Source organism: Apis mellifera, linkage group LG8, assembly GCF_003254395.2.
Source record: "Apis mellifera strain DH4 linkage group LG8, Amel_HAv3.1, whole genome shotgun sequence".
In the NCBI taxonomy this organism is placed as follows: domain Eukaryota; kingdom Metazoa; phylum Arthropoda; class Insecta; order Hymenoptera; family Apidae; genus Apis; species Apis mellifera.
In genome coordinates, this window is record NC_037645.1 from 12,492,151 (window position 1) to 12,505,355 (window position 13,205).

Here is a 13,205-nt window from a genome sequence, read left to right on the forward strand (position 1 = left end):
CAACGCCAATTCTGAAATGTCGCAAATTAAACACATAAAGAAAGGATATAAATAGAATAAGAATTGGCTACTAGCGCCATCTGGTCTAAAAGATATTTCTTCGAAGAATCATCTTTAAAACTGCTTAAGAGATGGCATCAATTCTTACTCTATCTTGCCTTTAAGAGGCAAACATTTCTTTGACACTCCAAAGATGACACTATTCTTCTCAATTACTCTATCTTTATCTCTATTTCTAATATTTTTTATCCTTTCTTTGTTTAATTTGCGGCACTCTAAAGATGGCGTTGATTTCACAATTTTTTGTTTATTTTTGTTCTTTCCTCGTTATTTGCTCTACTTACTCTGCAAAATTATATGCACGAAAGATGCAATTCTAATGATTAATTTTGTTGTTTTCTTGATTAAAAATCTTAAAAATCTTAACGTTAAAAACCTTAAATTGTCATATACGAATTTTTTATATAGATACGTATTAACATTTACAATGTTTATAATAATAATGTTTAATAATATGTATAAATAGATTTAGCATTAACTAATAGCATTATATTTAAATTTAAATTAAAAAAAAAATCTTTCAAATTCATATTATTTTCATTACATTGTAATAAAAAATACAAACATAATTTTTAATTTAGAAATTCATGAATTATTCATAATCCTTTTAATGTAACAGTTAAAAATTTTTTTATTTAATTTGATTTATTTTTAATAAAATAATTTAGCAATTTGCATATTTGTATAGTTAATTGTCTCTAACGATTGACAGAGATCTATAATTTTTAATAGATAACAGATCAAAATATCAAAATAGAACGAGAATAATCAAATAAATATAATTTTCAGAACCACTTAAGATTATAGCGGTGAATAATTATACAAACAAGTAATATTCAAGATTTCTCCGCAGTAAAGAACATTAACAATAAACTGACTGTCTTTTATTTTACACAAAATTATACCCTACCATCAATATACCGCTGGAGGCGTAACACGACAGATCAAAATTACCAGTTACGCACTTACACGCTTTGAAGAACGTATTCAAACGTACAGATGAAACAAAATGATATTGATATTAAATACTTAATGCATAATACTTGCAATCACGCATTTTTGAAAATATAACTAATTTCTCCTTCTCCTCTTAATAAATATACCTTTTCATCTTCTTAAACGATTTTTTTTTTCTTTTTTTTTTTTTTTCTTTTACAGAACGATGCATATGCAGTAAATAGAAAAAGCTTAAATAGGACGTTTAGTTTACTTTTTTAAAGAAAAACTTTATTATCTGGCGTCAAGTAAAATACGCAATGATAAAAATTGAAACAGTGTTATCGGAATAACGCAATCTTAAAGGCAGTAGCAAAGATAAGACAAGTATTGAATAAGAAATTCACTTTAAAACAATTGTCAACGAATTATTTTCTGTTGTAAGACAAAATATTAATTTAAGGTTTAGTCAGAAATCTTAAGACATTTAAATTAAGATATCTGCTAGCTTTTGTCGAAACAAAATCGTGCTGTTACTTCACCGCTAATGAACGATTATATGTTGAGTTAAAGTTGAAATATATCTATGTAAATAATTGCGATTTTCTATTTATTCGCAACACTTTAAAATGTATCGTCGAAATGATTATTTACGAATTGTCGCGATAAAATTTTCTATTGAAGCAATAAAAATATTAATTTTTAAAATGTAAGAAAATAGAGAGTAAAAAAAAAAAAAAAAAAAAGAAAAAAATTCAAATAATTCAAATTTCGATGTTTACGATTAAATTTTGCATTAAACACAAATTACGCGTTTACAGGAATATCCTACTATAAACACAATGTCCCCGCCGATTGATCAGGGACACCCGATATATAAAAGCAGACCAGTCGGTTAGCGAAGCACAGTGTAGTCCGATGGGATAGGTATAACAACACAACATAACCGAATCTCTGGTCTAGTGGCGTGCAAGATCTCGACTCGACGGTAGAGAACGTGTCGAATTAAAACGACACGGCGACGTCGCAATGCTGAATTAACCGTGTCCCAAAACACACCGTAATTTCTCCTCTTTTCGACCGTTGGACAATTAACAATCGATTTCACCAATTTTTACGTGCCTGTGATGCGAAAATTCGGTCCGAAAATCATCAGATTTTTAATCTAATCGACGACAGCGAACGGTGAGTGGTGAATCCATGAATATTCCAACTCGAAATTCGCGTGGAATATCTCTTAAACTCTTTTTCCCTCGCTCGAAGAGAAATCGAAATCCTCGAAATATTTGTAACACGTTAACGTCAAATGTTGAAAATTAACCGTGAGAGAAAACGATTCAATAATAAGGTTAAGTACCTATACGTACCTGTTAGCTTCGAATAAAAGAACAAACTGTTTGGCATGTAACGATGTCACACGTTCTTTCACAAGCACGTGCTTCTTTTGTTCTGGATCCAATAAGTCGATAAGTTGTAAATTTTTGTGCGAGCTTCAACGAAGAGAAGTAATTATTTCTTTTCCGATTATTTCTCCGTTTCGTTACAAATACAAAATCAAATTTGAAAAATTATTCTTCCAATTATCCATTAATGAGAAAAATTATGAGATAAAATGATTAATCGTAATAGAAGAATTTTATTTTTTTATATAATTGTTTTTATCATTTATCTTAAATTTAATTAACATTATATCAATATATATTTTTCTAATTGAATAAATAATATCTTTGATCTTAAAATATTAGAAATATCAATATATCATACATCTTATCAGTAATATCATAGAAAAATAATGAAATCTCATTGAGTATTGTGTTTAATTTGAAGGAAAGAAGAAACGAAAATTACAAATTGTAAAAAATTTTGATAAAATCGTTTTCTCATGGAAATAACTTTGTGAAATAATTAATATTATTCGAAGTGATATTTTATTTGTTTACGTGATATAGCGAAGGTAAGGTAAAATCCTTAACCTAAATATAGGATGGAAATTAGCAAATATTCAATCATAGGTGTATGGTGGTACGTGCGAAAATATCATTCGTACCATCGTATAACAGATAACAGTAATCGTTAAATTCTCGTAATGTCTATTCGAAGAATTAGGGACAGCACCGATGCTGTACATGTGGTGTACACGAGGAAACGATTTGACGCTTTGGGAAGGGAAGTCTGCTCTCGTAGGAGGGCACCGTGCCAGGAAGCCGATATTGCTATGAACGAGAACCCTACACGGTACACACCAGTTACACCTATTTTTATATTAGGTTAACGATTCATTCGCGTGTTAGATCAAATTCAAATTCCACCAATTGTTCGAGAAACGATTTGAAATAATCTTATCTTCGATGTAAATAAAATCAATCGAATATCGATCGAGATTAAAAGAATACGAAATCTTTTCATTCGATTAATTAACGACGAGTAGTTTATCCTCTTGCAAGTTTTTACCTTCGTATTTTCCTCGTTATATCTCATTATAATATCTCGTTACGACACGTAACCAATTTTACAATCTTTTCATGGATTATAAATAACAACTTGAAAATGCTTCTCTTCCTCGTGTCGCTCATTTCTTCTGTCACTATACTTTTTACGCCGATGGAGATCAAGTTATTTTGTTATCATTTAATAAAATAATTTTCTTTAACACTCTGAATATAATTGCTGAATATAAGTTTTATCTTTTTTTATCTTGTATGGTGAACACAGGAATTACAGGAATTTTTATTGTTACAAGCATTATTAAATATTGATTAATAACGCGTTTCAATAATTCATTATCGATGTACTCGTGATCTCGTTGGCTACTTTTAATATATAAACAAATAGTAAGAGGAAAAATTAAAATGGATTAAATTTTAAATTTAAATTTAAAAAGTTTTTTGACATTCAATAATAAATAATCACGAAAATATTCTTAATACTATGCTAATTAATTTTTAAAAATTAAAAATTTCTTCTCTTTGATTTCAGAATAATTAGCACGAAAAATGTGGTGTTTACTTTTCCTTTCAATTAGCGCGGTGTTGGCCGGGGAATTGGGCCCAGAATTCGACTATCCTGAAACACCGAATATAGAATACTCGCCTTTACCCCAGGAAGAAGCGCCATCGCCTCTCCCTGGAATGCTTTATCCACGAGAAAGTGAATCGAGAGAAGTAATCTTTCCTTTTCAAATTGTGTTCCTCGTCACGAGCCTTTTTTTTATAAAATAATCTTAATCGTTCAAACGAAACGTTAAATAAAAAAAGATTCTCGTTTCAAAATTAAATTTTGTCACTAAAGGAATAAGGAATGTGAAATTGATCAGAAAAATAATAATAAAATTTAAAAATTGTCAAATTAATAAATTAACTTTTTAATAAATTAAGGTGAGATCATTGGACGGTATGTGGGACTTTGTCACTTCTCCGTCGGGAGACACGCTTAAAGGTTATAAAGAAGCATGGTTTGCAGATGAATTATCAAAGGTATTGTAAAATTGATCCTATTAATTTCGACACTTATTGCTAGTGAAGATGCATATAACCTCAAATTCTTTTTATCGATTTGAATAATACACAATTTTAATTCACATTAAAATGGCGATATTAATATAACCTCAAAATTGTAACGTAAACGGGTTAAAAGAAAATTGTAACCACTTCAATCGTAGATCGAATCGCGTAATTTCGCTTTACGACACGAGAATGAATTTTAAAGTGTAATATAAGTGATAACACTGTCCCACTTATCAAACTTGTCCTCCTTTGTTGCGCGAAGAATTATTGAACTTAAAGCTTCGTAAATATTAATTTTCGTCGAATCGCACGTTGTCAACAATGATTCACTAGCGGGCTTCACTTGTAGGTAGGAAAAGTGATGCAGATGCCTGTTCCCTCGTCGTATAACGATATCACGACATCTAGCGAATTGAGGGATCACTTGGGCGCTGTTTGGTATCAACGAACCTTCTTCGTGCCTTCCTCCTGGCGGGAACAAAGAGTATTTGTCAGATTCGGCTCCGTGCATTACCTCGCGCAAGTGGTAATTATTTTATATTCGATAAATATCTTGTCTTTCCAATCATTTCTCTTTCGTCGTGATTTTTTTTTAGCAATTATTAATATGCATGTTCAAATATATATATATATATCGTAAAATATTATTAAAATTTTCAAAAAAAAAAAAAAAAATTAAATTACCATTGAATTTTGAAAGCAGGGTTTTTCGCACAGAGATAAAGCATTATAGTGATATATGGATACATTTCCTCGTAAATTTCATCATCGAGGTTGGCAATTAACACTTTCGTTTACTTCCATTATTTGTCGTCGAATGATTCTTCGAATGTGCAAGTAAATAAAATCTTTGAAAGTTTAGATCGATTAACTAGCAATATCAATATCAAAGCATTTCAAAGAAATATTAGAAAGAAGAAAATTAAAATCGTTTAAATGTTGCCTCTCTTTACACATAAGTACTTCCTTTCACGTTATAGTGGATAAACAATGACTTTGTAACTAACCATGAAATCGGTCATCTTCCATTCGAAGCCGAGATATCTTCGTATTTGATTTACGGCGGTAAAAATCGCATAACAGTTGCAGTTGATAATACTTTGCTTCAAACCAGTGTCCCGCAAGGAAAAATTATCGAAACTGTTGTCGATAATGGAACGATACACTTGCAAACTTACACTTTTGACTTTTTCAACTATGCTGGCATACACAGGTGAGAATATTCACATTTTTCTTTTTTTTTTTTTTTTCACATCATCGACACGAATATCACGAATTTTTATATAATATTCAAATCACTGATTGATCCGTGTAAGTTATTTAACAATGTTATTAAAAAAAAAAAAAAAAAAAAAAAGGGGGACAAAAGAAGTCGCATGAAATAATGGAATAATTTACTCACAATGAAGAGGATACACGAGTGACCTCACCAGCTTTCACGCGACGAGATATTAGATAAGATAAGAATGTTAACGTAACTTTTTTAAATTTCAGGCCTGTTTTGTTGTATACGAAACCACGCGTCTATATCGAAGATATAAGCGTAAGAACGGGACTGATCGGTGATGTCGGTATCGTAAAGTATATAATTGAGCCGGCAGGTTTGTACGAGCATGAAATCCCTATATGCAGAGTGAGCTTACTCGATGCCAATGATAATTTAGCCGTGCAAGAGCCTATTTACGGATTTTCCGGCACTCTGAAAGTACCATTTCCTAACCTTTGGTGGCCTAGGGGTATGAATTCTAATCCTGGATATCTTTACACGTTAAAGGTACGTAGTATCTTTCTATTTTCTCTTTCATTTTTTTCCAATCGAGAATCAATTTGAGAAAAAAAAAAAAAAAAAAAAAAAAGATACGTGGTTGCTTCGGGAAAATATTTTTATTTCAATATCAAGACAATTATCCGTCTCGACCGTTCTCTGAAATATCCCTATATAATATCCCTGATTCTTTTCTTTTTCACATGATAAAAACGTTACCGTCTCGATCGGTAACAATCGTAATGAACTACATAATGTTATAATTCCACAAGGTTACATTATCGGTGGTAAATGGAACTATAGTGGACATCTACAGACTTCCAATTGGTATCAGGACATTGGCGTGGACAAATACGAGTTTGTTACTTAACGATAAACCTGTGTACATGCGAGGATTCGGTAAACACGAGGACTCGATACTAAGAGGACGGGGCCTGGATTTAGTAACCGTTGCCAGGGACTACGAGTTGCTTCAATGGATCGGCGCTAACGCTTATAGAACTAGTCATTATCCTTACAGCGAGGAAGTACTCGATTTGGCGGATCGGTAAAGATTACACATTTCATCGATCTTGATGTATCGTTAAAGATTGAAATAAATTACACTTGTTAATTCGATCTTCCAATTAACACGTATCTCACTCTCTTTTTCAAAGGTTAGGTTTTCTCATTATCGACGAATGTCCTTCGGTGGATACCGAGAATTTTTCACCGATGCTTCTTTCGCGTCATAAAGATTCATTATCAGAGCTTATAAGGAGAGATAAGAATCGGCCTTCGGTAATCATGTGGTCAATCGCTAATGAACCAAGGACGCAACTTTCAGAAGCTGGCGAATATTTTAAACAGGTTGCTCATCATACGAAAGCGCTCGATCCTACCAGGCCAATTACCATTGCCATGTCTCGAACAGTTCAGGTTAGTTGCGTAAATGAATCGTTTATATGCTGTATAAATTATTCCTACCTTCTTTCACATTAAAAACGAAATAACGATATTATTTTGTTAATTAGTAGTTAAAATCAACGATTGTATCGAAAAGTGATCATTTCTCAATTCGATCGAAAACAATTTTCTAACAAAAATTGTATTATTTTGTAGGAAGATAAAGCTGGTGAATATATCGATATAATTAGTTTTAATCGTTATAACGCTTGGTACCATAATCCAGGCCGTCTCGATTCAATAACAAATCGAGTTATAGCCGAAGCTGAAGCATGGCATAGAAAATATAACAAGCCTGTTCTTATGACCGAGTATGGAGCCGATACTATGCCTGGATTACACGAAGTAAGCCATCGTGTAATTATATAGATAAGTAAATATAATAAAATGAAGAAGAATTGAATTTTATATATTATAAGTTATAAATTTATACGAGTTAAATTGTACATCGAAAGTGACACGTGTAAACTGAAATTTTTATTTATCGAAAAATACTTTTAGCTGCCTGAATATATATGGAGCGAAGAATATCAGAAAAATGTATTATCTAAACATTTTATAGCATTCGATCAATTAAGAAATGAGGGATTTTTTATTGGTGAATTTATTTGGAATTTTGCTGATTTTCGAACAGCTCAAAGTAAGCAACAAAAATTATAAATTTCGACAAAATAAAAATGATCGAGTGCAATGATTATATTAATAATTTATATTTATAGCATATATCAGAGTAGGTGGTAATAAAAAAGGTGTATTCACAAGAGATAGACAACCAAAAATGGCGGCTTATCATCTTCGAAAAAGATATTTTTCTCTTCAAAAAGAATTGGATGGTACAGAAATACCAACGGATTTTGAAGATTATATTTCTCTTCATTATTCTTCTCATTCAAAAAAATTATACTAAAATATTGTATTAATATTTTACTACTTTTGTTTCAACCATTTTTTCGAGAAAAATTTATTGTTACTTCTTTATAGATTAATATTGTAAAAAAATTGTATGTTTGTTCTTTTTTATCTTTTAATATGCAATCTTTATTTTTATGAAAATATTGCCATTTTTTTAACGTCGATACCAAGATGTGTATAAATTGTTATCAATGTATTTTTATATCTGTAGAAATTATTATACCTGTTAAATTTTTGATAAAAAATTTTTATAAAAAAAATTTCATCTTTGTTTTGTTTGTTTTTATAACAATCTTAAAATTTGACCAATTAAATTAAAAAAATTATATTATAACTTATAAATAAAATGAAAAAAAGATAAATATTTCATTATATATGTGTATACATATTTATATACATACATTTATCATATGATTTATGTATATATAATAACATTTAATCTAATATAACATAGATCTATATACATCAACGTTATTCATCGTCACTAATTTGAGGTTCAACAACTTTCAAACATGCATCTGCCATTTCTACAAATATTGGTTCAGTCATAGCTAAAGCAATGGCTTTTGTTGGATTCTTATCATTTAAAATATTACGCATTATATTTCTAACGTGTGGGTTTTTTAAACATTCTATTAATTCTTTACTATGACGCAACTGTTTCAATTTTTCAACTGAAACTGTATCCTCTGTTGGAAATTCATATTCGTTTTCGTTATCTTTTATATCTTCTGTAACTTTATTTTCCTGAATTTGGAATGGTTGACAATTATTTTCTTTATGTTTCTTACAGCAACCTACGGAACAACTAATACACATAATAATAATTAATAAAATAATGTTAAAAAATTGTATTTCATTATTTTTCTATTTCTATAGCATCTTAATAATTTTAATGCTTAATTAAAAGAATTTATTATTATAATATTATAATTTTATTTTTATATTTTTATAATATTGCTTTAATATTGAATTATTGCAATTTATATGAATTAATTAGACAAACAAACATATACATATATAACATTTAATATTTTATTATATTTAGTATTTTAATATAATTATAATATAAATTGTATATATTGCATTAATAAACTGATTTGAAAAAACATTAAAATGGATAAATAAAATAAATAATTAAAAAATTTAATAGTATTCATAACAGATTATTGATGTTTATGTATCATATGATTAAATTGTACCATGTTATGTTTTTAAATTATATAATAGTTAGTTATATGATATATTATTGATAAAAATTATTTAATTCCAATTTCACACAACATTTCAATATAATTATTCATACTGTTAAAATTTATAACTCAAATCTTTAAATGTGACAATTATAAAGATAACCTCTAAATATACTTACTACGGTTCTTTACACACAGGACACTTATATAAACATTCTGTTTTTTCACAAATGCAACAAATTTTTGCCATAATAATCCACGTTATGAATAATTATTTCAATAAATAAAATTAATTTTTTATTGCTGATTTTATATATAATTCTTATTCTTATTCTATACTGTTTATATTTGATCACATAACTACATAACTACATAACTTTTGGTTATGTTTGATCACATGATATTTATCCTTAAGGAAAAGCGTGTGTTATTTTGAATAAAAAATATATTATAAAACAGTAAGCGACAATTAGATATGTGGATTATAAATATCAATCTTTTTCAATTTTCATCAGCGAAATATTATTTCTATGCGAATTTTGTCATAAAAATTAGTATGAAATATTTATTATTATCGTTTATCTTATTTAATAAATTTTTCCTATAAATTGCTAAAAAAATTGTTTCAATTTAAATTGATATTAATCGGAAATATATGTTTTATTAAAATAAAACATATAATGTTGAATAAAATTAAGATTTATAAAAAAAAAGCATTTATTTATTATTAATTTATTTAAAAAAATTTAATTTAATTTAATTCATTTAAAAGAAATTTAATCGTGGTTAAAAGAAGAAAATAATTTAAAATATATCTATCACAAATTTATAAAATAAAATAAAAATCATATAACATATAATTCAATATATTTAAAAACGTTAAATATTTATTCTAAAACATTATAAAATTTATAACAAATAGAATATTAAAATACGGAATAAATAATTTCTTAATTTTCAAAGAATTAAATTCGTTTTTGTAGTTTTGTATATTTACCATCTTTTTGTTACTTAGTATTTTTTAGATGTCAAATAAAATTAAAATTCTTATCACGATTCGTAACTATTTTCACGAAGAAAAATTGAGATAGAATTTGAACGCGATATTAATATTTACAGCATCGTTACAAGTGAACAATTTCTTTAGCATCTAAATAGCTTGATTTTAAAACATATAATTGTGTTATAACATAAAATATTCTTATTATATAAATTATATGCATATCAAACAAATATGAAATATAAGATTAATATTAATAATCCGATAGAATAAATTTCGTTTCTTTATCTTACAATATTTTTATTTCATTGAAATAATAAGAACAATAAGAATCGTTTGTTTATTTACAAGTTTTTTTATTAATTTGTCTTTTCATTTTTACATACATATAATTTTATAAGAAGTATAAAGAATTTGTAAAAAAAAAATTTCTTAATTTTTTCTTTTTCCTTGCTTAAATTGTTTCGAGAGAATTAATCATATAACGCATAACAAAATTAATCAAACATTCAAACATTATATCAACTTTGAATACGTACTTTAAATTTTATCACTGTATTTCATCTCAATCTCTCCACTTTCATATCGTTTCATGTTTCGAATGAAAAGTCCTAGTTACGAGTGTGAAATTTTTGACTCCGCTCCATAGCACAACAAATGCGAATGGACTTTCTTCCTCGCAAACGATCGCATGTCCTGGCATTACTCGTGCCAAGGTCATTGATTCCTCGAACAGTTCCGGCTTAGTTTCTGGGCCAGGTTAACCGACCTAGCAGTGCTACCAACGTCGACCGGAATACCATGACCAACCGTGACACATCTTGATACGAGATACGAATGCTCCGGCAGTCGAATAGTCGGATAACCGGACAGAATCGGATCGATAACGAATCCCGTATACAATTCTATTTTTCGATCACCACATGTTTGCAAATATTTTCCTATGTCATCATTCTTTTATCGTTTATATTATTGTAAATTTGCGAATCCTTTTTCTAATATTATTTTCTTTCTTATTATATCTAACATCAATACTACTGTCATTATTCGTTTTTTTTAGACGTTTTATTATTTTTTTTAGAATACTTAAATGCTTTCTACAACGATCTTTTCGCTATTGCTTTAAATTTAATTTTAAACAAAGAATATACATACATTGAACTTGTATATAAATTAAAAAATTCATATGCAATTGAAAACTTGATATATCTTTTAATTAATTCTGGTGTACAGATTTATATTCATAATTATATAATATCATATCAACGATTTGTATGATATTAATCTAATCATTTTTTATATCTGATTTATTTCTGTTTTATTTCAATGAATGTCATAAGCATGAAAAATTAAATAATTTTTCACTTCACTAAATATTGAGATGCAAAATATTCAAATAGTAACAAGTAATATTTTAAATTAGAATAACAAAATGATCTATGTTATTAAATTGTCATTATCAAATTTATTGTTGTTGTAAGAAATGATTTTTAATATTATTTACATTTTAAAATTGCAAACATTTTACAAAACTTTGATTTCCTATTAAAATAAGAATATATGTTATAGAAAAGAAGATGCACAATAGAAAATATATTGTAAGTTTTTTTTTTTTTTTAATAAATAAACATCGTGACATCGCGATATTTATTAATTTTATGTATCCAACTTTATAATTATATAACTAACATAAATATTTAATAATCTTATTATAAATCATATTTAAATGATAATTATTTGTAACATAATTAACGATAATTTTGGCTTGTTCGATATCTAAATTTTTCGATAATATTGCTATAATATGGATAATGTTCTCATTGGTGACGCTGTTTGACCTGTCGACTCGACAGGTCGAATGACGTCAGATGTTGCACAAAGTTAGATGACGAACCACGACGATGATCGCGTATGATGACGTTAGCGGGCACAACAAGGCAAGACAACGCAAGATAAGACAAGACGGGGCGAAGCAAAGCAGACAAAGTGAGGCGAGGCAAGACAAGGCAGGGCAAAGCAAGGTAAGACAAGGCAACGGCAGCCTCAAGAGGAGGAAGAAATAGCAGGAATCTTGTTTCGTTGGCTTCTGGTTGGCCAGTTCTTTCCAGTACTTCGTAACGTCAACTTCGCAGTCAACGTGCTATTCGTGTCAGAGATGGAGACACTATATCCGTTCGCGACTTCCTCTTTGTATATCGTTCAAAGGGAATGACAGTGGCCCACTTGCCGGTTTCAAGTGCATTCATGTTCGAAAACAATTTTACGCGGTTACGTTCATTTACTTACCTTTGTGTTCGTATCTTCGTTTCACGTGATCAAGTCGACTCAGCTATATACATATATATACATATATATGTACATTTGTTACACAGTTGTATATCTAATTGTTAGTTTTAATAATTAGACAAATCAAAAAAGGTGTACAAAATTTCAGTTCACATCATTAATCGGATCTTATTCTCTCACGTGGCTACTAAATCTTCTGTGATATATGCTATTCAGATAAGTATATTTAACAAATTTTGCACACTTCCCGATTATATTCAATTTTTCCCCCCCGAAAGACAATTTCTTTGTCGCGAATTTACACGAATATATTATAAAGATAAAGCCTCGTTTCTCACTCGTAGGAATATTACATATTACCTATAACACGTGTGTTTGAAGTATATGTATAAACGTCCGCACCAATTTACTCGACTTATTATCGTGACGCGCCAGATTTAGCAGAACACTTGTTTCAATAAAGTATACGTCACTCGGTAGGTAATTCTAATTTTTACGCTGACGTTATTTAAAACCGTCTCGTGCACGTTTGTTTCCTCGTATAAATTGATGCTGTTTCTATTCATCGGATCTCTTCTTGATCATCATGAGATTTCGTTCTTTTT

General features: G+C 28.8%; 2 protein-coding genes across 5 annotated transcripts; one reads left to right on the forward strand and one right to left on the reverse strand.

Moving 5' to 3' along the window:
* Positions 1-1,887: 1,887 nt before the first annotated feature.
* Positions 1,888-8,384, forward strand: LOC409814 (beta-glucuronidase). Of its 4 annotated transcripts, XM_026442263.1 has the most exons (12): positions 1,888-2,181; positions 3,097-3,231; positions 3,973-4,157; positions 4,371-4,469; positions 4,849-5,025; positions 5,480-5,712; positions 5,994-6,273; positions 6,537-6,811; positions 6,921-7,182; positions 7,366-7,554; positions 7,711-7,849; positions 7,929-8,384. In XM_026442263.1, exons 3-12 carry the CDS (start codon positions 3,990-3,992, stop codon positions 8,114-8,116), a joined length of 2,010 nt encoding a protein of 669 aa, XP_026298048.1. In that variant the 5' UTR covers positions 1,888-2,181; positions 3,097-3,231; positions 3,973-3,989; the 3' UTR covers positions 8,117-8,384. The 4 variants fall into 4 exon arrangements, with proteins under 4 accessions (XP_026298048.1, XP_026298049.1, XP_026298047.1 ...); XM_026442264.1 differs by lacking the exon at positions 3,097-3,231 and having other exon boundaries at positions 1,888-2,185; XM_026442262.1 differs by lacking the exon at positions 3,097-3,231.
* A 111-nt stretch (positions 8,385-8,495) lies between these two features.
* Positions 8,496-9,693, reverse strand: LOC724786 (zinc finger HIT domain-containing protein 3). The gene is made up of 2 exons (XM_001120685.4): positions 9,494-9,693; positions 8,496-8,929 (listed from the first exon to the last, which is right to left on the reverse strand). Exons 1-2 carry the CDS (start codon positions 9,562-9,564, stop codon positions 8,593-8,595), a joined length of 408 nt encoding a protein of 135 aa, XP_001120685.1. The 5' UTR covers positions 9,565-9,693; the 3' UTR covers positions 8,496-8,592.
* Positions 9,694-13,205: the final 3,512 nt, after the last annotated feature.

What these genes read in the sequence shown, in the direction of transcription:
- LOC724786 (XM_001120685.4), bottom strand. Translation starts at nt 9,564, where the DNA reads ATGGCAAAAATTTGTTGCATTTGTGAAAAAACAGAATGTTTATATAAG. An exon ending in CCTGTGTGTAAAGAACCGTA is followed by an intron (nt 8,930 to 9,493) that starts GTAAGTATATTT and finishes TATGTGTATTAG; the next exon opens with TTGTTCCGTAGGTTGCTGTA.
- LOC409814 (XM_026442264.1), top strand. Translation starts at nt 3,990, where the DNA reads ATGTGGTGTTTACTTTTCCTTTCAATTAGCGCGGTGTTGGCCGGGGAA. An exon ending in GTACTCGATTTGGCGGATCG is followed by an intron (nt 6,812 to 6,920) that starts GTAAAGATTACA and finishes TCTTTTTCAAAG; the next exon opens with GTTAGGTTTTCTCATTATCG. An exon ending in CTATGCCTGGATTACACGAA is followed by an intron (nt 7,555 to 7,710) that starts GTAAGCCATCGT and finishes AAATACTTTTAG; the next exon opens with CTGCCTGAATATATATGGAG.